This window comes from Mixophyes fleayi, chromosome 10, assembly GCF_038048845.1.
Source record: "Mixophyes fleayi isolate aMixFle1 chromosome 10, aMixFle1.hap1, whole genome shotgun sequence".
Lineage (NCBI taxonomy): Eukaryota > Metazoa > Chordata > Amphibia > Anura > Limnodynastidae > Mixophyes > Mixophyes fleayi.
The window spans coordinates 56,979,031-57,005,623 of NC_134411.1; the positions used below are offsets into that span (position 1 = coordinate 56,979,031).

Genomic DNA, 26,593 nt, shown 5'->3' on the forward strand with positions numbered 1-26,593 from the left:
TCCTCATTATACTCCAGCCAGGTACTCAGTCGAGATGACCCATGCATCTCATGAATCATTTGAAGGTACTTAAGCAACTCCATGTACTCCCTAGGGCAAGACTCCAGGTAACATGCCATGAATAAATACACCCAGCTCAATCAATTGCGGCACGTTTTAAAGCTAGCTTCGCTGCCACATTTTTTCCATAACTGTAGCTTTCATGGTCTTTACAATAACATTGAACATGTCAGTGTGCCGCCCCTTGAGAATCTTGTCCCTAACAGAAGCGCGGACCCCACTATAGAAGGCTGTATTTTTACAGCGCAGCATCTCTGACCCTGTGAGCCTGCTAAGCCTACCAGGCATGTGGGTTGGACCCCTCTCCCATGACTCCTGCTGGGGCATAAAATAATTGTCCAGTGTCTTCACTATCTTGGGGGTGGGCAAGCGCCAGAACCGAATCTGCACTAGTACTCTTACGGTTTGAAAAACTAGGCACATCATCATGAGAATACTCATCATCACACTTACCCCTCCTCTGAGCCCCCATCGGAACCTAACAAGGCAGCCGGCCCCTCCTGAGCCAGATGGGACCAGGAGTCGCTGCTGTGAGTGCAATGAATGCTGTAATCCAGGGCCTAGTCAACTGGGTAATGTAATCCAGGACCTGGTCAACTCTCTCCTGCTGGGAGAGAGCGATTCGTATATCAATCATCAAACAAACACAGCGACCTTTGCGATCTGGAGGAACCAGATGGACCCTACCCCGTTGTTGGCAATCCACAGACGCCACATGAGAGCGACTGCTGCCTCCGCCCTGGGATTACCGGGCACTTGAGGCAAGGGTGCGAGACCTACTGCTTGAGTCACTATTTGGCTCCTCTATTTGCGTGCCCTGCCCAGGCACCCCGCTGAAGCCTCCACTACCAGGGTATCCTACCGTCACATGCACTGACCCCTTCTTGTCAGGACCGGACTAGCACTGGCCTAGCACTCCTTGCAGGCCCCGTCAATGTAGGGGCGCTGGGGGGATGGGCCTGTCTCTCTAGTATATTGTGACTCCAGGGGCATGGCACCCCCTAGAGGATCGTAGGTGGTATAGTGACACTGGGGAAGGGTGCTAGCTCCCCCAGAGTCATGGTAGTCTGGGAGCCTAGTGCTCCTTTTCTTCTCCGTGCCCCTAACTGTACTCTGGGGTCTGGTACACTTCATAATATCAGTTGTGGTATAGTGCTGCCGGGGGGGCACTCCCCCCAGCTACAGCATTCAACCACAACCTGTGGGACTGATTTTAATGAATTGGCGGCAGCATTGCCCAACAACTCTTTCTCTATTGTTCTAATATGGTTCATTGGAAACCAGCACAAACAAAATAATATATATATATTAAAATGTCTGCTGCACCTGAATTGTGTTCTCTTGGCACTGTGTGTCCCTAGGCCTACACTGTACATACAGCCTTGTACACAGTGTGTATAGCTATGAATACTATAAAATGACTAAAAGCAACTGTCAGATTCATGTGGCTTCCTTGCTGCAAGTCATACTTGCATTGAATGGGTGGAGACAGTGTAGAACTTACATTGCCTTCCTGTGTTCATTTAGTATTCACTTCAGACTAATAAATACCTTTCAAAGTCAGCTAGTGCTTTAACTATGGAAAGCAGCATGCAAGCCATCAGCTTTGAGTTACAAGGTATGTCTGTTTTTTCATATTTTGATTATTAGCGTATGCTGTATCAACTTTACCTTATTGAATTTGTTACCTGCTGGGGTGAGTGAAGTGTGTTACGGCCTGAGACATTGCAGTTTAGCCCTGGTTCAAATGATCAGCTTTGGTTAAGGCAGAGCAGATAGGGCATGGGCTGTCTGTTTAAGAGGTATCAGTGATCCAGTTTGACCAAGTTCCTTATGTATTTGCATATAGTTTTTAATAGCTTGCCTTCTATCCTGGCACATTCTTAGCCAACTATTATGAGGATCTCTCTGTGCTTAGCTTCAATTTATGTAAGCCATATATAAGTTGGTGCTAACAAATACACAAGTGGGTGTACGTCATTGGATTGTGAATTAAATATTACACTTTTGTTCAAGTTAAATGAAGTATAAAATAAATTACTTCACTCAAAGTGCCATAGCCACATTCCGGATGAATAAAATCATAATCTTGGACTTCACATAAAGGCAACAACATAAAAAGTTTAAAAATAATTGTTTTTAGACATTTTTTACATTTGATATATTCTGAATGCAGCCAATTTGTTTCGCTTTCAAACTACACAGGTGGCAAATGTTGTAGGGACTCTGTTTCAATATGTTTCTGGGATATAATCATTAGGCTATAATTCACAACTAGAATCTCATGACACGTTTATATGCCAGGCTGGATGTATCACAAGAATTCAGGGATAAAGGAGAAATATGTTGTGTAGATTCTGGTTTTACTTATTAGTGTGTCATGAAAAAAATGATACGGTATGGTCGACAGATGTGTCACAGATCCATAAAAGGAAGGACATTACTAAAATAATATAACAAATTGTTTCCATGCAGTTGTAAATTCATAAACTATATAATGTTGAAATTATATGTCAAAATAGGAACAAATTGCAACAATTAAAAAAAATTATTTTCAGGTTAATTTTCTTTCAAAGTGGCCTACATCAGAGATGAATGTTAGCGCTATGGATTAATGTTTCAGAAAGCCTATTTGGCCTTCTGTAAATTCATAAAGACATAAAACCATAAAACATAAATATTAATTAGTCTGTAAGTATTTACTGCATTGCTATGGCTTATACATGTAACCTAGATTGAATTTCATCGTTAAAGTCTTCCAATTTATATTTGATATCATCAGGCACTGAAGCAGCTACTACTTTCAAGGCTTTTGTTCACAATATCTGGTTACCCTTTGTTTTGTATATGTGGTGTAGTAAAATGTGGGTGCAGTGCAAATATTGACCTAGAACTTAAGACAGAATATGATTTTATAAAACAGTATCAGATACAAGGTGTTAAGGAGCTGTATATATTGGGCCTGATTCACAGGACTTTTTTCGGGCTGCACCCACTTTATAGAGTTCACTCCCTCACACCACAAGACTTTCCTCTAGTCTTAAAACTTTCAAGTGTTGTCTGAAAACCCACCTCTTCAGACAAGCTTAAAATATTCCTCTATGACCCTTTTAATCTCCCTAGGTTACCCTATTACAACCCTCTACACAGCTAACACAAGACAACAACCATCTGACCACCATAGTTGTGTGACTAAGCATACAGCCCACTAAATACTTTTTAACCTTTGCATTATAGCTGGACAACTATTCAATATAATATAGCACTTACCCTTGTGTATCAAACCATTGTCCCATAGATTGTTAGCTTGCGATGTATGTATGTATTACCCAATATTGTTTCATTACTGTTTATTTCCAATTGTAAAGTGCTACGGAAGCTGCTGGCGCTATATAAATAAATGTTCATGATGATGATGATGATAATGGACATACGTTCATTTGTGTACCATATGTTGCATGAAATGGTGCTGCGCCGACTCAGAAACAGACCGTCTGCCCAAAAAAGCACTTGCATGCAATAAATAAGCGAGTGCCAAGGGCGTTCCGATGCGGACGATTCAAGTCCTGGGTTTTCTGTATGCTTGGTTTCATTGGTATCATTTGCACGAGCAACAGGACAGGTGTAAATGCTGACTGATAGTGATAACTGACAACGGCATAGTCTTTGTTTTAAAACTTACACATATGTGTGCTATAAGCTATCACAGATGATGTTTATGCAATTATGATAGACTATATAAAGGCATTGTATGTACAGTAGACATTAAAAGCATTTTTATGTTTTTAATGTTGCAAAAAATGTAAAATCCATATTGATTATACTGTTAAGAACTGTTCATTTACTGTCTAATATAATTTTGTTCAGATGTGACCTTATACTGCACATACAGCAGTCTGTTCTTTCTGTCTACGTATGACAAATACTGTGTAGGCAGAGGGTACTTACACCTATATTATAATATATTGTGAGATCCATGGAAACCCTGGTGGGCAATATCTGGGCCACTGCTGAGCTCTAGTGATGGGTACCTAGGCCCATAGTATTAGGCATTGTACCCTGTGTCATTTAAATAAAATGGTGAAATTATTTTTTTTGGGTGATTTACAGAAACATATCTGATAACCTTAAACTGGGATCTAGCTACATTACCAGTACTACTAGAATAAACATATATTTTCTGTTTTATTACTGTCACTTGTAACTTTAAATCATATGATCGTAATGACTATTAATTTAATATGGTCAGCTTGGTTGCCTGGACAGAAAGGTAGAGAACTTAGTATGTCCCTAGACAACAGGTTATACGTTAGAGACCTTGCAAGTGTGCCTTGCATCCACAAAGGGCAATGCATTACTTTTGCAAAGCCGCTGTTTTCAATCTCATTATGAGATTGAAAACAGCCTAAACAGCCAATAAACCTATGGTTGGATAGTAAGGTTGTAAAGAAAAATGACCATTTGATGTTCTATTTTCACTGTTATTTCAGAATGACTAAAAATAGGTATAAAAAAGGTAAATTACGCATACTTGCCAACATTTCTTTTTCTATTTCCGGGAGATGCCGGCTGGGACGTGGGCGTGCAAGGGGCGGGGCGGCGAAATCACGTCATTTTGGCCCCGCCCCCGTGACGGAATGACGCAAATCGCGTCATTTTACAGCGGGGGCGGAGCTAAACGCTGCGATTCCGGGTGAATCGCGGCGTTTAAACTGAATTTTTCCCACGTCCTATCAGGGAGATTGCCACACTCGTCCGGGAGACTCTCGCAAAATGCGGGAGTCTCCCGGACAATCCGGGAGAGTTGGCAAGTATGAAATTACGTGGCTAATAGGTCTGCATGTGCCTCCTTTAGCACATGCATCTTGCGCACAAATGCCCTAGAGATGTTATGTCTGACAGTGAGCACATATCCATGCAACCCTGGTACTTGCGTGCATGACTTAACCTAACACATTATTTACAGTTTTGCCATTTCCTATATCCATGTCTACATTCTTATTTGTATCTGTACTTCTGTACCCACTACACAGCACCATCTTATTGTTTTGTTTTCGGAGTGTAATTCTCAGCATCCAGTCTCTTTTTGATATACAGACATAGTACTACTCTTGAAAGTCAATTTACTAACACTTCTAAAAAGGAATAGTGGAGCAGTTGGCAGATTCTACATTTTCTAGAATGTACTAGATAAATGATAGATAGAATCTGATTGCTATGGGCAACACCACCTCGTTTCCTTTTTAGAAGTTTTATTAGTTCTACTCTTTGCTTTTTATTCTCTATGAATTTGTCAATATCTGCATGCTGCAAATATTTGTTGTACAAGACTCAATATAATGGTATAAGGTATGGTGTGTATATATATATATATATATATATATATATATATATATATATATATATAAGTGAAATAGTCACATAATGGTGCCTAAACTGCAATATTTGTGACATATAAATGTAACCCAATCAAAGGAATGACCTGTATGATGGATGGTAGCCAGGGGTCCAGGACTTCCTGTTGAAACTTGTTGGTGCAAGAATGAACTTCAGAAAAGATACATTGAGCTTGGTGTGAGGGGATTCCTGGTAGTATAAAACAAACAAGGAGAGATTCACTTGCTATATTTTGCAATTGATTGATGTATGAGGCTTGGTGAGTAAATTAACAAGTGATCCATATATTAAAGTACTTTGATTGTTTTATTAAGTGATTAGTGATGAAACAGTAGACAGTATCTCTTGACTTGACTGGTTTGACATTATGGGGGGGGACACATGCTGTGGCTCTCCCTGCTATAATGCCACCAGCCCAGGCTGGCACTCAATGCGTTTTGCCCCCCCCCCATCCCGATTTTGCTAGCACTAGCCTAGACTGGTAGCACTAGGGTTGGTTAAGCTGTTTGGGTAGGGGGACACGCTTTTGTTTTGTTTTTTTAAAATATATTTGTTTTCTTTTTTTTTTTTGCTATAGCAAGGTCCCTGCTGTTGGTCATCATTATCAGCATGGATCTTATACCCAGGATGAAGCAACAGCAACAAATATATCTCCTTAGAGGCCTATCTGCTGCTCATTCAGGGGCAAATGCATAGTTTCTAGAGGGGGGTATCCAAATACTTTATTTAGGGAAAAAAGCACAAAAAACTTGCTCTATATGCCTGCAATATACTTCTTTGTAGTCAAATTGAGGGTGAGTCCCAAAGTGCCTATTCCCATAGTTATCTGATAAGAAGATGGAGACTAACAGAATATTTTTATTTGGGAATTTATTTATATTACTTATATATTTATTCAACATTTTAAAAGACAATTGTCCCCCTCATTAATGCTGATTATTTTCTCATACTGACTATTTTCAATTTAAATTTTTAATAATTACATTTTACAACATAGGTACTACTAGCACACATGTGTGATGCCACTATTTTATATTGTGTTACAATGTGTACTATGTTATATTATTTATAGTCTTCAGTATAAAAGACTTACATATCCTCTATATTTATTTTTTTAGACACTTTATTGCAGTGATTAATATACTTTGCGTGACCCCTCTCTTGCGATCCTATCACCGCTAGCTTATTACAGCACTTTCACTATATCGGATTCTGCAAAACCAGAAAGGCTTCAGCAGAATTCCATAGGAAATGACAGCTAGCGCCATCCTGAGATGGTGTTACCTGTCTGTGCAATGCAAATCTTATCAAAGCTTGATGCATTGCAGAACATCACAGTCCCCATATTAATCTATGGGGACTGCTATGCTGTACTGTATTAACCTAAACAGAGGAGAATTCTGTGAAATCTCCTCCGTTAGGTAGTTGATGCATAGCAAATATACTTAAAAGATGCGTAAACAGCCTCTTTTAAGAATCTTTTAAGTGGAATATTAGCTTGATGCATAGACCCCCATGTGCTAGAATGGTGTTTTGATCATGTAATTCCAACACACACTGGGGTGAAGGAGGCAGAGGTTTGTGGGCAACAGGAAACCCCCCCAAGTGCGCACCTTTACTTCCCCCTCAACATAGCAGCTAAATGTATGAACTACTTTACTGGGCTCGCCCACTACTTCCCATTCCATTTCTCCAAGCATGGAGAAGTGGAAGGGGATGTTTGTCTCTGTCTGAGAACAGACCAAGACAGATCCTTGGCTACTGTGCTTTTTGTGCTTACAAGTCAGACTTATGTCCGACTCTACATGATGTCACGAGCCGCGGCGGCTCTGGGCACCATCGCGACTCGCTCCCCTCTGTCACCCAGTGTCTCGGCCGTCGTTATGATGACCGGGACGTCACTTCCGGCTTACCCCGGCCGTTGCCGAGGCAACGTTCAGGACGCTATTGATGGTCCGCGCCGCGTCCCGGGCTTCAGGGTAGCCGGGCGCGAGCGCTATTTTAACTTTAGCCAGGTGGCTAAATTCAGGACCTGCCCCCAGCCTCCTCTCATTGGCCAGTGTGCATTTATAAGGCAGGGAGGGGCAATCCTCCCCTGCCGGTTATAGTCCCTGCTTCTTGCATACTTTCCTGCTGTGCTGCTCTGTTACTGTGTGATTTACTCTCTCTTATGTTGCCGGCCTTTGCCTGGATTCTGACTCTGGTTGATTGCCTGTGACCTCGACCCCTGCTTGTATTGGACGCTGCTGATTTTCTTGTGACCCTGAACCCTTTGCCTGGACTTAGACACTGCTGTTCTGCCTGTGACCTTTTAACCTCTGGCCTGGACCTGGACACTGCTGTTTGCCGGCTACCTAATATGCCTTGCTGGGATATTCACTCCACCTCTGTGTGAACACCTGCGCTACGTTCTCAGGTATTAGCTCCTACTACTAGAGTACAAGACCTGGGTGCATCACAGTACCTGTGAGCACATCTAGCTCTACCAGAAAAGCGGTTCCTATAGGCGAAGACCTCTGAAGCGGTTCTAGGAGTTGATGCCTGGGGACGTGAGCCGTAACACATGAGGGCCTGAGTGTCCTCTCACTCTTTAGATTAATTTATATAGATATATAAATGACTATATTTTAACTCATGAGCAGTATTTTTGGAAAATATGTAAAAAGACACTGCTTGTCTAAAAGAAAAGAAAAAATGCTTTGAAATCAACAGGAGGGTGGTCCTAAAGTAGGCAACATTTTGTAGTGACATTTTTATTGCTTGCTTCATATGTAGCTTTGCACTATGGGAAAATCTGCAAATATAGCTCACCTTTTGACAGGGTATTTCCAAGAAGTGGGCGTGGACAAGGAATGTGCTTAGCAGATATATAGCCGCATCTTCGCAAATTATAAAGAAATGTGAATTCACATTTATTGAATATTTGTAAATTATTTTTAATGGCTTCATTCACCATGTCTACAATGTCATTATATATATACTGTATATCAAACATATTAGCATTTTACTAGCATTAATAAAGTTGCTAAAGCATGTAAAATACCAATAGGTATTTGACACAATTGTATTATAGTCATATTCAGTAGTAGTGCTATGCTGGGAGTTGTACATCCTCTATGTTGTGAGTGTAATAGCCACATAAATAATGAAAATAAGTGCTAAATTCAGAAGCAGAGCATGTCGTACCAATTTAAATAGATCACGTTGGGAAATTTGTTCCCTACTCACTAGAAATATTTTTGTATAATTAATTTGCATTTTATCTTACGTATAGTATGTAAATAGAGGACACTTTTCAGTATTTTAATGATACAACTGATGGTTAGCAAAAATCTTAAACACTGCATTTAGCAATTTGTGTTTTTCCTCTGCAGCAGGATTGACAGTGAATATGTTTGATATTGGACTTGTTTCACCCAAAACAGCTGCTTATTCATACATTGTATGGCGTGGCTGCTATTCTGTCCTAGTCAAGATGCTTTTGAAAATATTAACAGTTTACATGGTAAATGTAAGGAAAAATCAGATGGCACAACATATATCTGATTTTATTAGGTGCACCCACTTTTCCAGTAGCACTATTGCATCAAGGATCCACCTTGAAATTTTGGAACTAAAGCTGGGTACACACTACAGAAATTTCGACCAACTTTTTATGCTGAGCGATTTTACATGAGATCGATGTTCCGATCGCTCAGTCCATGGACTGCATACACACTAGCCTTGTTTTAGGACGATAAAGGGAAGAGCGGACGTCCCTTTAGCGACTTTTTACAGCCATGTTGTCGTGAGCAATGATTTTAATTTCGTACACACTGCAGCGACATTTGCGGAAAATGTACGAGATACCAAAGGCATTAGCATTTAGGGGCAGAGCTTTCGCTATAGTTAACTCCCAAAGCTGCCTAAAAAGATAAGGCAACACTGTCTCTTCATTCATTTCTATAAAATAGAAGTTCAGTAATATACATTCAATTTTGAAAAACATTTACCTGCTAAAGTGGAAAGCAATGAATATTCCCTAATAATAATATTATTATTATTATTATCGTTTATTTATAAGGCGCCACAAGGTTTCCGTAGCGTCGTACACAGTACAAACAATAGACCGTACAGGGAATAACAGTACAAAACAATAAACGAGTAGTACCAAGACTTCAGAGGCTCCAGGCAAGGCAAATATATTGAAGTGGAGCAGAAGATAAGGTAGCGAGACAGGAGGGAGGAGGGCCCTGCTCATACGAGCTTACATCCTATAGGGAGGGTAGACAGACGGCAGGCACAAAGGGAGTCGGAGGAGGGGAGCAAGTGCTCCCCACTACTGAGCAGGAGCGAAGTGAACAGAGTGAGGGTGGAGAGAGGGTTAGGTGGAAGGCTGGTAGGCTTTGCGGAAGAGATGAGTTTTGAGTGCCCGTTTGAAAGAGCACAGGTTAGGGGACAAACGGACAGAGCATGGGAGGTCATTCCAGTGCAGGGGGGCAGCTCGGGAGAAGTCTTGAATTCTGGAATGGGATGAGGTGATCAGAGAGGAGGAGAGGCGACGGTCATTGGCTGATCGCAGGGACCGGGCGGGAGTGTGGATGAAGAGGAGATTGGAGATATAAGGGGCAGTGGAATGGGAGAGAGCCTTGTAGGTGAGGGTAAGAAGTTTGAAGAGGATTCTGTAAGGGAAGGGGAGCCAGTGTAGGGCAAGGCAGAGAGGGGAGGCAGAAGAGGAGCGGCGAGAAAGAAAGATAAGCCTCGCAGCCGCATTAAGTATAGAACGAAGGGGGGCAAGCCGAGAGTGGGGGAGGCCGGTGAGGAGAAGGTTACAGTAGTCCAGCAGGGAAATGATTAGTGTGTGGACAATAGTTTTGGTTGCTTCATGAGAAAGGATGGGCCGAATGCGGGCGATGTTGCGAAGTTGGAAATGACAGGATTGGGCGAGGGATTGAATGTGGGGGGCAAAAGAGAGCGAGAAGTCGAGGATGACTCCCAGGCAGCGGAGTTGGGGGACAGAAGAGATAGTGGAGTTGTATAATAATAAAATCCCTTCATATGTACCGGAATGCTCCATTCTCGGCGTGCATCATTTTTGATTGGTCCACAGCAGAAACAAATGCCCATGTCAGAGTGTATAAAATGACAGAGGAACCTGTTTGGCGCCGAGGAAAGTCAGAAGATGGCGAGTGAGCAAGTGGCAGTGGGGGTCAAGGTTGAGGGGAAGGTGGCAGTGGGGGATGCGGGTGAGGAGAAGATGTCAGTGGGGGTTGCAGCTATGGAGACGGAGACGAAGACAGAGTCAGAGATGGTGCTGGAAGGGCCAAAAAATGTTGGAAAAGTAAAGGTGGGGGATGGAGATACTCAAGAAGAGCAAAGAGCAAATCCAATGAGCCCAAGAGCGGTGGAGATGATGGTAAAAGTACTGGACCAGGATGACAACGACATTAAAAAAGGTCTGTAGCACATGTAGTGTACCTGTAGTGTAGATGTAGTGTCACACAAAGCAATGTAAAATGCTAATTTATAACCTAATTTATTATGTCAGAACAAAGATTTAACGGTGAGAAGGCCTGTTTAAGATACCACTGATACCACTAATGTTAGCAAACAAGGAGAAATTGAACAAGAAAAATATACTAAAGAAGTTCTACACGAAGGTATTTCAGTGAACATGTGTAGACAACTAAATGCTTTGGGCACATACCTGTACCGTTATAATAATCAAAATGGCACCTGTTTTCCAGAATGCTCGGAGGTTAAGCCCGCTACTATTGCGATTTCGCCATAGGGACCAAAATATAAATAAACTGATCTCGAGCAGTGTGAAAGGTGAGAAAATGAGAGTATTTATGTTGTAGAATAAAAATTACAGATATAGAAGTTAAATGATAAACATTTTTTATTTCCTTGTTTCGTAGATAAAGAAATCAAAGGGAATAGAAACGACATCAAGACCTGTTCTGCCACAAACCGGTAGCACCTTTAAAAATAACTTAAAAATAATACTCTGCAGTATTCAGCTCGGTGATTGGTTTGGGCGCGCTCACTTCTCATGCGGATCTTTCTGACAGCTGTGTGTGTTACAATTTTTGTACCTTTTTCTTGCAATAAAAATGTTGCTTGAACACTGTGTGGTTTATTCATGGTAATTCACAATTATAGGTTAATAAAGGTTAACATAAATTTAATAGGTTATAAAGATATAAGTGTATAAAGAGTAAATATGAATACATTGCCGACATAGACGCAAAGGGTAATAACACACGGGCTTTACACAAGTGTAATGGTCTGCAGCCAGACAGGTGCAAAGTACAGCTATACAAAACACAGTGATGTGCGGACTGGTATTGACATAAAAATTAACATACACACGCCCCCCAGGTCGAGGAAGTATCGGAGGATTGTCGTGGATCGGTCGGCAGTTTATACACACTGCACAGCGGAAACGAGATTGGAACGAAAATATTAAACGGTACGACCAACCAAATGAGGCGAGAATCGTCCACTTGGGTAGACTTTCGACCATCGTGTCACAGCACACACTGACCCGACTTTGAACGAGTGGTTGTATGTCGGCAGTTTGAGCCGATTATTGGACGAAAACAGTGTAGTGTGTACCCAGCTTTAGGATATGAGTCAAAATCAATGAGTTCTAAATCAATTTGTGCTCTCAGTAGACAAGTATATGTTAATTAAACATTTGTGGGAAATACATGAATAAAAATAATCCCTTTTCTTATGCTCTCCTTGTATTAATAATGTTATTGGATTGTTGGATTCTGTGATAACCTAATGCCAATTAATGCCTACATATAGTTATGCTGTCATTGTTATTTTATCCATAAAATGCATATACAGCTCATTTTAGGTTAATCAGTCTGCAGTCTTATATTTTTATTTAACCTAGTTTAAAATTCTACACAACGAAAATTCCATAAAAGTTTGACACAATAATTCTAACAGTAACTGCAGATGTGATATATTTGGTTTGTGCATGTGGGTGTGTTATCAAGCCAGGGGATCTCTCATGGTATGTGGTTTCCTGATATATTACATGAAGATTATACAAAGAGCAGGTAAAGTCAGTTGATTTACAGACTAATTGTTGTTAAAGCTTATAGTGTTATTTTCATGCTTATACATACAGCCAGTGGAAAACATAACAAATTAAGCAGTCAGTGATGGTTATAGGCGCCATACCTGAGATCCGTTTGCGGCCAAGATAAGCTTGTTTCTTTACCTTGTGTTCCGGATTGGATTAAACTATATGACTGCAACTTTTTCTATCACTGTGTGTGGAATTAGAAATACTATATACATGCAGCTTTACTGAACACTGTGTTTGGACTATGACCACGCTGCATGTCTGCCATTTTACTAATTTCCCACTAGCACGGGAAAATCCCCATATACCATAGATAGACCTAGCGCAATGAACTAAGTTCATTGCTTAGAGGAGCTTCTACTGGCTTTCTTTAGTTTTTTTTTTTACTAAAGCATGTTTCAGCGTGGATCTTACAAATCTGGTTGAAGACAAGAGGGCTTCAAAAAACAAGGGGGGCCCCTGGCCAAGATGAAATGAAGAATGTAAGCAACAATGGTGGCTTGTTACCCAAGAAGAACAGAAGACATTACAAGCAGGGACTTTTGTATACAAATACGTTTTGGACATTTCAAGCAGGGACTTTTGGATGTACAAATAATTTTTGGACTTTGCAAGCCAGACTTTGGGAATTACAAATTTATTTTGGACTTTATCAAGCCGGACTATTGGATACAAATTTATTTGGGACTTGGTTGACAGACATTTTAGGATTAAAAGCTCCTGACAACAGATGAAAACATCTGTGGTAAGTATAAGGGCATTTATTATTTTTAATAAAAATATATGGTATAAATGAGGGTGTTTACTGTCTTTATTGTGGGTTTATTATTTGTATTAAAAGTATGTGGTTTTAATGAGGGAGTGGTGGTTTATTTAACATATTCTTTTGTGGAACTACAGGTCCCAGTCAGCCGTGGGTGTCAGGGCATGTTGGTACTTGTGGTTCTCCAAGTGCCAACATGCCCTGGTTGCCATGGCTATGCTGGTACTTGTAGTTATACAAGTATCAGCATGCCCACACTGTTTATGGCACCCTGGCTAGCTGGGACTTGTAGTTCCACAAAACAAAATGGCGTCTGTTTGTTTTTATTAAATTATATCACTGTTATTACCCTACTACCCACAGTCCACGAGGGGTAGAAAGAGCCCTAGCGCTTTCAGCACTGGGCTGGTTGTCCCTAGAGGGGGGCCCACTTGTTTATTTTGGCGGACCCCACTCCCTAGGGAATCCAGCCCAGCCCTGAACAGCCTGGGGTTGGTTTGTCATTATGGCATGGGGATCCCTGCTGCGTGTCTCCCTGCTATAGTGCCACCAACCCCGGCTGGTTTGCCTAGTGTTGGTTCAGTGAAAATCGAGGGGACCTCACGCAAATTTTGTCCCCGATTTTCACGGAACCAGCAGTGGTCTGGCAGCATTAGGGCTAGCAAGCAGCGTGTTCTATCTGGCATGTTTTAAAGCAAACTCAGGAGAGCTTCATACATTTGAGATTTGTATAGCTAGAGTGGCAAACAGGCGGGAGTTTGATCTCTATCGATTTTGGAAATAGCGATTTTGACAGAAGCACAACTCTGGTGATTTTACATGAAATCTCAGCTTCATACATCTGCGAGTTTCAACTCTCCCGAGAAAATCGCTGGATTTGCAAAATCGGACCTTAATACATTTAACCCCTGGGAGTAACTTGTGCATTTTCATGAGGGTACTATCAAGACTGAAATGTCTCATATTTCTCAATTGTGTTCACACACACACCAGGGGGTAAATGTATCATACTCTGGTTTCTTCAACTCGCGGGAATTCGGCGAGATGACAGCTAAAATTTAAAGCGGCGCTGCCTTGAAAAGGGAAACTTGCCTTTACAAGGCAGCGCCGCTTTATTTTTAACTGTCATCTCGCCGAACTCCCGCGAGTTGAAGAAACCGGAGTATGATACATTTACCCCCTGGTGTGTGTGTGAACACAATTGAGAAATATGAGACATTTCAGTCTTGATAGTACCCTCATGAAAATGCACAAGTCATTGTCTAAGGCAGAAGATTTTAAGCTTTTTTTCCATATAGCACTCACCCCCCACCTTTGGTGTTTAGCTTTCAATAAGGACAGATTGATCTCCCAAATGTCACAGGACTTTCTAAGTGAGCTAGGGATGTCCTGAGCTCTGGAATGTTCACAGGACCTGATTTCACAGCTTTGCTCGTTCTGCTTGGCTAGATAGTTTACAATGTTGGGGCTTCAAACTCCTCAGATGCCTATCTCTCCCTGGTCTGGCTATTTTCAACAGATTAATTACACTTGCATAAGTTCAAACTCATATCTTCTAGCAAAGCACACATTGCGATTACATTTCAAGGTTACATAAAATATTCACATTGTCATACATGAAGTCAACAGAAAATAGCAATCAGTCATTAGATATACTACATAATCGTCACAATATGGCATAGAAATGTTTCCATTGACAGTTATATATTGCACAGATACCCTCATTGCTAGTCATATAAAGTACAGTGTGACCGTATTGTCTGACATATATTGCACAGTGATACCCCTATTGAAGGTCATATGTTGCACAGATACTCCCAATGTCCACCAAATATTTCACATAGAATTCCCCCCCTTGACAGTCATAGACTACATTGCACTGAACATTGGCAGTATATTGCACTGAACTGAACATTGGCAGTCATATATTGCAGATATAAGCAATTGTTGATCATATTGTATCTCCATTGCCATCCATAAATTGCACAGTGATAACTCCATTGCCAAATGTAAAGGTTCACAGTGATACCCTTCATTGACAACCATAAATTGCAGCTATACTCTAATTGCAATACATATGTAGTAAAGATTTCCTCTATTGTCAACCAAAACTGACACAGTATGTGTGGACACTCTGAGCACCCAGTGACAAATTATTTAGGGCTTGCACTGCTATAGTCATGCTGTTGGGTGGACAATTGCATCCAGGTGAAGCTGCTGCTCACTTCACCTCCCTTACACAGAAGCTACAGTAGCATGCTGCTAAGTTATTGGAGTGGAGACTAAAGTCAAGTGTTGGAACAGCGGTATTTAATATGGCATCATGTCCCCAAGAAACACTCACTTCCAGTGTCAGAGTGAGAGGAGAGAAAATAGCACCATAAGTCCAAATCTGTCTTTCCAGGCCTACATTCAGCCTACAATTGTGACCTTTAAACTCTGTTGGACTTCTACTAAGATGTTCTCCCAGGAATCCACACAGTCTGTTAAATTCTGCAAAAAACAATTATATTATAATAATAATAATACCGTATATACTCGAGTATAAGCCGACCCGAATATAAGCCGAGGCACCTAATTGTACCACAAAAAACTGGGAAAAATTATTGACTTGAGTATAAGCCTAGGGTGGGAAATTACTTGCTTCTTTTAATAAACTCAGGCTCCCAAAATGTCTCCAAAATGTACCAAAAAATCAGCAACCATATTAGTAAGGTGTATATAGCGTGTATTATAGTTTATATAGCGTTCACATGAGATAGCAAATGCCACAATTTGGAAAATAATGGAGAGGATATGTTTGTCATTAATAATTACTAAATAAACTGCTCACCCCAGGTACTGCGCCCGTCTCCTACTAGGCTATCTTTAGGACAGTACACACATCCTGTATCTCTTTCTCATTGAGGAGGAGCTCTGGATGTGTCCCTGTGTTTACTCTCCTCTGTGCCTGGTAGGGAGGGAGGGATTTTCTTCAGCCCCTAACTTCCGCAGTGGAACGCATGTGCGTTCCACAAACAGGAAGTTTGGCATTTGGAACGCAAGTTTGCGTTCCAAATGCCGAACTTCCTGTCAGTGGAATGCACATGCGTTCCACTGTGGAAGCTAAGAGCTGAGGGACCGGAGAACAGGGACTCACTCGAGTATAAGCCGAGGGGGGCTTTTTCAGCATAAAAAAATGTGCTGAAAAAGTCGGCTTATACTCGAGTATATACGGTAATCATGATAATAATACAACAAAAACTAAAAGCAAAAGATTGCATTTCCCCTGCCATGGGCCTATTTCTGAAGGGGACCTGGAGCTGACGTTCCATTAGCCCCTATGTTAACCAGAAATGGCATTACTAATGGATACATGCTAGCATTTGCTTTTGATGTATCAGTAATAAATATAAGTGAGACCTATTTTCATCTATATTTGCTACTAAAGGATTGAGTCATTAAAAATAAATAAATAAATTGATATTAACGAATAGGGCTAAATAGCACTAAATTATCTAATAGTATTAAATCTAATGTACAGCTTAGTGGGCATTTAGGGAATAGTGATTACAACATGGTAACATTTTGTGAGGATTAGCGTAAGAACATCAGAATGCACATTATAGGGATCCATTCAGGCTGAAGGGTAGACTATCAGCAGACTGGAAGCAGGTTAGAAAGTCCAGTATACAGGAGTCTTGAGCAGGCAGTGGCGCACGCAGGGGGGATTTCTGAGTCTCTAGAAAACCCCCCTGCGCTAACTAAGTGGCCACTATCCTATACAGCAGCCGCCGCGCTGTCATAGAAGCGTCCGCGGCGGTGCTGTATTGTATACAGCACCGCCGCAGACGCTTCTTAGACAGCGCCGCGGCTGCTGTATAGGACAGCGCTGGCGAAACGGTGCTGCTGCGCATGTGCAGCAGCTAGCAGCTCTCTCTCATTTTTTTTGGGTCGGCGGGGAGAAACCCCCCCCGACAATCCTCCATGCGCCCCTGGCAGGGTAGACTTGGAATACTGCAACTGTGTTGAAGGCTGGAGTAGCACAAGATAGATATGAAATACTGCTGCTTGCTGGAATGGAATCAGGAGTTACACATGCACTTTGTGAAAACACTTCAATTTTGCTTGAGTAAGAAGATACACAGGGACTCTGGAAACACTGCAGCTTGCCGGAGAGAGAACATACACAGGTAGAGTGGAAATACTGCAGCTTAGCTGAAGTCAGGAAGTTTCACTGGTCAAACAAAGGTGGAATAAGGCAGCAAATAGGATATAAATATATTTAGATATCATACTTACCACCTTTTTTTCCTCCCCTTCAGGAGATGAAGTGTAAATCTGGAGGAGGTGCCGTGAATCGCATCATTTTGTCCCTGCGATGGAATGCTGCGATTGCATCAATTCACTATGGTGACGTAGCCAAAATGTTGCAATTTACGATCAACTGCGTCACGGAGGCCCTCATCCAGCCCACTTCACAAGGAAGTCGGCAGGATGTGAAGGAATTTTCTGCTCCTCCGGGGGTCCAGGAGACCTATCCAGAATTCAGGAGTCTCCTGGACATTCCGGGAGAGTGGTCAAGTATGATATATATACCTCCATCACTCTCTTTAGATAGGACCAGCAGCAGAGAAAGAAGCAGAGGGAGAGTGCCTTGCTGGAGAAGAGATCCAGGACAGCCATGGCTGGCAATACTTGAGAGCAAATAACAGTCAGGAGTCCAGTTAGATTAAGCATCCTGGAGTGGTTGCAACTGGGAGGCTAGGAAAACAGTAGGGTTTATAGTCTACCACCATGATGGCCACCAGGGCAAGGTAATTGAGTCAAGGAGAGACCACCATAGGAGAGTGCAGTGGGGTCAGTGATGTCAGAGGGTGGGGGGGGGGAGTTCCAGCTTTCTCTAAGGTTAAGAGACAAAAGGAGTGGGAGAAGTAAAGATCATGTGTGGTTGAAAGTCCGTTGCCGATGGATCTAGAATTCCAAAGTGCACAGGAGAAGGAGAGGTGTGTGAGATTGGGTATTTTGTAGTAGTTGGAGGTGTAAGGTGAGTGGTAGGATTTGTAGCAAAGTGAGTGAGAGGCTTTGAGGGGCGAGTGATAATAGGAATGGCACAGGGCTTGGCATTTTGGCTGATATCAATAGTATCTTTGATGAGTATTTGGAAGAGAGAGAGGATAAGTGCAGTTGACATTTGGAAGACGGGACAGAACTGGTGCGTATAGGTTGGACAGAGTGGAGTTGGAGGGCGAAAATGCTCTTATAGGAGGTGCAGGTTGGTGAGAAGACGTGGGAGCCAGGTTGCCGTGGTGGAGGGGCAGTAGCAGGGGGAGGCCATGGGTAGGTATTAGGCAGGGGAAACAACAGGCCAAAGGGAGAGAGAGAAAGATTTCAGGTAGACCATAGAAAGGAAGAGATGCAGTAGACAGAATAAAATGCATAAGTTATTGTGGAAAGTAAGAATAATAATATAGAGACAAGTGAGGTAAGCAGGCAGCATCTAGTGAATGCTGATATGGAGTAGAATTTGTTCACAATAGTCGGTGGTCAGTCTAACAACAGTAAGCATTTGGGACAGGTTAAGATAAAGTTAAAGCATGCAACAGTTAAGCAGAAGTGACAAGGAGTATTTGGTAACTGGCAGAATGAATGAGAAACTGTACAGGTTTGTAGTAAATTAAGGTGAAACAAAAGAAAATGAGCACATGTAAGAGGGAGTGAGAGGGAAGTAGGAAATGTGGTTTGAATGCGAGTACAAAAAAACATCAGCAAAAGTAAGAAGTAGAAAATCAGAGTGAACAAGCAGTTATAAGAAGCATCGGTTGCAAACAGTTCAGCAGAAAGTGTCCATGCAGTGCACATTGTAGGTGCATGAGGTTTAGGATAAAATGAACTCACAGTAAATTGTTGGATGTTGTCCTTCTGTAGTAGTGTTTTCAGGTAAAGTGTACCCCTTCTGTTCCTGTCCTGTTCAACTCCTACTATACTATATAAATCTGCATACACACATGTAATAAACCACACTTAGAACAATTGTGCACAAAAACATTGACTATATACCCCATAGGGCTAGATTTACTAAGCTGCGGGTTTGAAAAAGTGGGGATGTTGCCTATAGCAACCAATCGGATTCTAGCTTTCATTTATTTAGTACCTTCTACAAAATGAAAGCTAGAATCTGATTGGTTGCTATAGGCAACATCCCCACTTTTTCAAACCCGCAGCTTAGTAAATCTAGCCCATAGTGGCTTAAACTAGAGATGTTCACTGACCCCCATGTTCAGGTTTTGGTTTTGGATCTGGATTAAGTTTGTGTTTTGGTTTTGGATCTGTATTTGTTAGAAAAATAGCTAAAATATGCTAAAATCACATCATTTTGCTCTTTTTTTGCTCCAACATTATTATTATTAACCTCAATAACACTAATTTCCAGTCATTTTCAATAAATTTTGACCACCTCAAAGGTCACAATATTATTTTTATACACTTTCGGACAAAGACTGCAGCTGACTGGATGCTAAGCGACAGAACATCGACACAAACACACAGCAGTTCATAGCACATCTAAGAAATATTGCTACACAGCAGTGGCAGAAAAGAAAAGTGGTGCAAGATTGAATTGTCCTTATAGCCTCCCACCCACCCTTATGTAAGATATTGAAAAGGACATGTACAGTTTAACAAAGCAAGCGCTCCAGCAACAAGGAGTGCTACTTTTGTGGCTGAAGTGCTTGGTTTGTTTAGGCCCCCACAAAACAAGTTACCAATAGCTTAGCTGCCTTAAGCCCAACAGTGCTGTTAATGAACTCTGTATTATTAAACCATGTCTGCTCGTGCTGCATCTTTAATCTCCTTCTCCTCTCTGGATACCTCCCTCTCCTCCCTGAAGAACTGCCAAACTTATGTAGACACAGGAATGGATATTACAAGTGGAGTGGCATTACATCTGCTTCAGACAGACTGTGACATGGAACATGTGGGCAGAATGGAATACGTAATGTTGGAATGCGCTGCATTGAACAGAGATTTATACCAATATATAGATGCAGTTGAGGAGACTGTACTTAAATTAAAACGTGACCCACCGGATGAGATCCCGGATTTAAGAGAGCTTGCACACGAGAGATACACTGTACTTCAGTGAGGCAGGATGATAAATATGTCCACTTTAAAGAACAGCTAAGAGACCTGAGAAAACAAATGGGTGTGTCACTGCCCCCTGCAGACGATGATTTGGAAGATGAAAACAAGGAGATCGCCGTCACCCAGAGCACTCCTATATCACAGTTGGAGATGGCCAGCCCATTGAAAAACAAAGTATGTGGTCACACATACGAGAGAGAAGCAATTGAAAGGATGATTGAAAACAAACTTCAGCACTTATAGCACATGTAGGTAACATTAGCACACAGCGGTAGCTGAAAGGAAAAGTGGTGCAAGATGAAATTGTCCTTGGGACCCTGCCACCCACCCTTATAATGGATCTTAAAAAGAACATGCACACTTGATGTTGTTGTCATCATCTTCAGCCTTATCCTCACCCTCATCAGTGTGTACATCATCCTAACACAATATTTATTCATCCCCGCAGGAAAACCAATATTACAGAAGTCTCTGTAACATAAATGTCAAAAATAAAAATGTAAAAAAAACAACTTTTACCTTTTTAAAGATAAAAAAATCTTTAAAAAAGATAAAAATTTACTGTAGAAAAACATAAAATTGCCAACATGTCATTTTACCGAAATATTAATAAGCATTCCAGCATCAGCTAGCTTCCTTCTCTCAGCTAGATCCCAGCACCTGCAATCTTCACTGTCATCACCTACACCCTCATTAGTGTGTACATCATCCTCACACAATATTAATTAATCTGCGTTGGAACCCACCATTACAGAAGTCTGTACTTTGATCTAAATACCAGTAAAGGCCTTCCTCATGGAATTTGTAGTTCATTTTACGACAGAGCTGTCCCGATTTGTAGGCAATTCTTTTAGACCAGACCAAATGTCAAAATGTTCTGCGGAATTATCTGCATCATCCTTGAGTCTCTTAGAAAAGCTCAGTTTTTTCCTAGCAGCAGAATCCTGAGAAACTGAAGGAGGGGACACCGTCATATCTGGTACCACTTCAGCTGTCAACTTGCTCATCAGGAGCTCATTGCATCTCTTGTGATCTGGGACAGTTGGAAATAAAGAGAAAACATAGCTCTTAATCCTAGAATAAAGCATAGTCGCCAAAATGTACTGATTCGATTTGCAGAAGTTGATAGCTCTTCGACTCTGGCAAAGTGATTAAAGTACTTCATCTCCAAGTCCGACAATTTTTCAAGGTGCTTTTCCAAAAGTCTAATTAAGGGAATCACTTTGCTCAAGCTAGCAGTGTAGTTCTTGCTGATCCGATAAATAGTTGATTTAGGTGCAATCTTACTAGCAGCAATATCCTTGCCTGTGAAGTCTTTTTTTTTGTTGCAAAGCAATGATGACTGCACGTGTTCCTTGCAGGTAACCATGGTTAACAGAGGAAGAACAATGATTTCAAGCACCTCCCTCCTTTTAATACTTCCAGTCTGTTATTCTAACTCAATCAGCATGACAGAGTGATATCCAACCTTGTCCTCGTCACCTTTGTTAACGAGAGAAACACTGATGTCAGCTGGTCCTTTTGTGGCAGGGCTGAAATGCAGTGTAAATGTTGTTTTTGGGATAAAGTTCATTGTCATGGCAAAGAGGGACTTTAAAATGAATTGTAAATCATCTGACCACTCTTCATGACATTCTGGAGTATATGCAAATTGCCATCATACAAACTGAGGTAGCAGCCTTTGTGAAAAATAATATTTGTGTCATTCTCCAAACTTTTGTCTATGAATGGGAATTGCACAGCTGCTAGAGTGTGAGTGGGGATCCAAGAGCAGCTGTGCAATTCCAATTCAGGAACAGAGGAAACTGTCTTACTTTTGGCCGAGTAACATCATGTCTACAGACACTGAACACTTTCTACATACTAATGCTCGATCTGCATGGGGACAGCCGTTTTATGTGATATTTGAAATGCCTGAAGCCAGCTAGAGTCTGGTAATAAAGATTAAGGGCTAGATTTCCTAAGCTGCGGGATTGAAAAAGTGGGGATGTTGCCTATAGCAACCAATCAGATTCTAGCTGTCATTTTGTAGAAAGTACTAAATAAATGAAAGCTAGAATCTGATTGGTTGCTATAGGCAAAACCCGCAGCTTAGTAAATCTAGCCCTAAGTGTTTTATAAAATTGCATTCTGTATGTGTTTTGCAGAATACCTTACATATACTGCACATTTTATCTGAATAGAACAAATTGACATATACAAGAGTATCCTTAATCTGTTGGTATGGAGAATTTTTTTATTATATATAGATCCAAACTGCCAAATAGTGGTAGATGAAAAGTAGATTTGCCTCTGATATTTTATTATTTGCACATTAGTCTGTGTTATGTGTGTAAAGACTCATCTTCCTTTCTCCACATCTGTTTCCCCCTCTACCATGCCCTTCACTGGCTCCCCTTTCCCTACAGAATCCTTTTCAAGCTCCTCACCCTTACATACCAGACCCCCGCTAACTCCACTGCTCCCTATATTTCCAACCTCCTCTCTATTCACAACCCTTCCTGCCCACTGCGATTGACCAATGATCGTCACCTCTCTTCCCCTCTGATTACCTCCTCTCACTCATGTATTCAAGACTTCACCCGCACTGCCCCCTCCATTGGAACGATCTCCCCCGTGCTATCAGAACCTCCCCCTATCTTAACAGTTTCAAACGGGCATTAAAAACCCACCTCTTCTTAAAAGCCTTGCACTCATCTGCTTAACTACCCACCTGCCAGCAACCTCTCCCTCTCGCTCCATTTCACCCTATCCCTATTTCACTTTCCATGTGTCTTCGGTTTGTCCACCCCTCCCTTTAGATTGTAAGCTCCTCTGAGCAGGGTCCTCTTTCATCCTGGCAAAAAACAATACTTGGGGGCACCTACAAATGAATATGTAAAAATATAATTATTAAATTAAAAACTTTTATAGACATCTATATGTAACATGGCAGATTGACAAACTCAACTCCTGAAGAGCATACAAATGATTTATTTTTTTTGTTAGAATTAGCAAAAAACATAAATATACACTGTAAAAATCTAAAAAAAATAAAAAAATTATTGCTGCAGACAGACTAAATGTACATTTTTTTAATTTATCAAAATAGGTACACATGCAAAAAAATACCAATGCAATGTTAACTATAAATAGGATACATATGAGTGGCCAGTTTATTTGAATTCCCTAAATGGATTAAAATGTGAAGTTTTAAACTTCCTTCTGGTGAAATCATTGATGCATTGTTCCCAATAATATCAGTGTGTGTGACAGGATTTTTCCTTTTAGTTTTAACTTCATTCCCTTTTCATTTAGTATGGATTATATCCGTATATAGTCTCTGTATTGTAGTAATAGAAATAGATGCTGTCAATCCAGAGCTGGATTAAGGTTCTGGGGGGCCCAGGGCACTTAAGACAGGGGGGCCCCATATTGCCGAATATGGTATTCATTTTAAACAAATAAACAGGCAATGCTGTGTGCACTAAAATGCATAGCAAGTAAGTTTTCCCCAAATAACACACACTGTGACATCACCTTTTACCAAACCAAATAAAGACACGGACACCAAATTAAACTTGGAATGAATGACGATATTTATTAATATTTAAACTAATAAGACTGTAAGGCGGACGAGAGCAGGGCAGTCAGGAACGCAAAACCAATAAAGGTGGAATGGTCAGACCATAGTACCACCAACTCCGGGATCATACCTTATCTATTGGCCAGTGCTAAGATCAAGTCCAACGGCAAGACTACACCCCCTATTAACTCCGCCAGTATAAACCATAAAAAACTGGCCCAATGGTCCTCCTAACATACGGACCAACCATGGTATGACACCATAACCACAGAGGGGTAGTTACCTATGACAAGATCACCCGAGCACCATATGCACAGTTACCGACTGCACTGCTCTCCTACCACGCCACATGAACTTATACATGCGGCCCGCCAACTACAGACCTAACCACTCTTCTTAATCTCCAACACAACTGGTCAATAAAATAACAAACCCCTTCATCTGACAAGTGAACACCGTCTAATCTGTATAAGAAAGCAAACTCTGCTTTTAACAAAGGGTGCTTTATAACAGAACCACCCAAATCACTAAAGATTTTGCTAACCACCTGATTTATTTTGCGGACAGCCGCCGCGATGTTGACAGCAGACATAGATGATCTCCAATGATGTCTATGGACCATATAAGACCAACACAATTTAAGATTAGGCCATCTACTAGAAATAACAGACATGTCCTCCCGAATTCTAATGATGAGCTCCAGGGTTTTAATTTGACCTACATCATTACCACCAGCGTGAACGACCAACACATCGGGAACCCCATGCAAGACAATTTCTTCTGACAAGAAAAGGAGAAAATCTGCCCATTTCAAACCTCTCTACCCAATCCATCTAATGGAAACGCTATCCGGTAACCAGGGACAGGTACGAGATAAAGAGTGTCTGTTAGTCCAGTAAATGTAAGAGTGGCCCAACACCCAAATGGAGATCTTTGAAGAATTCAATCCTATAACGAGATAATAAAGAGGGGAAATAAGCAGGGAACCACGTAAAACAAACAAAAGAAACCAAAGAAGAACACTATAACCTATATCATAATGACTCAAGGACCAATGAAATAGAGATATTATCCACAATAACAAAAAGACCCCATTTTATAACTAGCAGGAGGGGGAATGAGGGAAATACTTGGAATAAAACACTAATTCTAAACTTAAACCTAACAGAACGAAAGGAAAAGCAGCAACCCAGGTGAAGGTGAAAACCTGTGAGGAAAAATCCCTTCAACGCCCCCGCAAATAGCGGCGAGCAGCCTAGCGCCCTGGGTTAACTTGCTTAGAGGAGAAAAGAGGTAGATAAGAGCTGCATAAAGGGAAAAACAACATGTTAAACATCAGGACAAATATAGGATTTATAACAGTCAGACTTCCATCTTCCTAGCCTTTGTATAGAAGCTACAGAAGCCCCACTTGCTGCAGCCGCCGTGGCAGCTCCAATCCAAAACGAATGTGTCCCAAATTCTGATGTTGATAACCCTAGGGCATTTAATGCACTGCACATAACTGAATGAAATTGGAATTTAGTAAGGGGGGAGCAATCTTCATGAACCAAAACAAAATTGTGAACAGAAATGGCGCTATTGATAAACAATCCAGATACTGATATAAATGGAATTAAATGTCCATATATTTTCAGTCTTTGGTAAATTCCATATCCTTGGTGTGTTCGCTCCTCTTTATCCAGTGTGCTCCTCTGTATTCACTCATCAAATGGATATGTAAAACAAATATAAAACAACCATAGTGCAACCTGTTTTTGCCATGTAATTTTTAAAGGAATAGCACTATCCTTTTAAACCCATGTGTAGATATAATGATAAGAACACCTCGTGAAAAAGAAGTATTCCTAAAACCCCTTAAGGGTATGCACTTACTCGAACAAATAATATTTACAGCAGAAAAAGCAAAACAGACATCGTTTTTCCTTATATGCCCTTGTGATTTCTGTTCACAATTTTGTTTAGATTATATGTTGAATAGGCATGTTGAGGGGACTGTGCACTGTGATTTGAAAGGCAATTGGATAGATTGCGCGGATTATCTGAATATTTTATTGTAATCTTCATGAACCAGCCAAATCTCTGCTGCATGCGGCCTAAGGCTGGCGAAATATTGACAAAGGTTAACCGGACATATAACTTGATCCTGGTGTTTACTAAGGGTAAACCAATGCCCTACGCCTACCTGATCCGTTTTAGAGCGCCTAATTTTTACTTCAATGTTGTCGTCCGACAACACCACGTGTTTACATAGTAAAGCAGCTTCCATCCTGTTTTTGGATTGTGCAACTATCTCACTGACTCGCATAGCGCCGTGAAAAGCCATAGAGAACGCTGCCGCAAACAGAGAAGCTTTAAAATGGTCTGATGTCACTACAGGCAAAACCAAAATCATACGGGACAATAATACGGGATCTATGGGCTTTCTCCTATCTTTGGGGGCGGGGTGAAGCCTTGACCATCCTTTTAAAGCCTTGTTAAGAACGATTTAGTGGGAACTTGTAGACTTTGCAACCTAGCCATGAAAGATAAACCCGCTAGAAGAGCTGGCATAGATGTTTTACTAACCCCCTCCTGGTAACACCCCCACATGAAGTCC

General features: G+C 41.2%; 1 protein-coding gene across 1 annotated transcript in view; it reads left to right on the forward strand.

The window, feature by feature from the left end:
- Nucleotides 1-1,557: 1,557 nt before the first annotated feature.
- Nucleotides 1,558-26,593, forward strand: part of CARMIL2 (capping protein regulator and myosin 1 linker 2) — a 1,059,949-nt gene continuing 1,034,913 nt past the window's right edge. Inside the window, exon 1 of the mRNA XM_075188807.1 lies at nucleotides 1,558-1,678. Within this exon, the coding sequence (XP_075044908.1) occupies nucleotides 1,639-1,678 (40 nt within the window). The 5' untranslated portion in view covers nucleotides 1,558-1,638. The remainder of the gene's footprint in view (nucleotides 1,679-26,593) is intronic.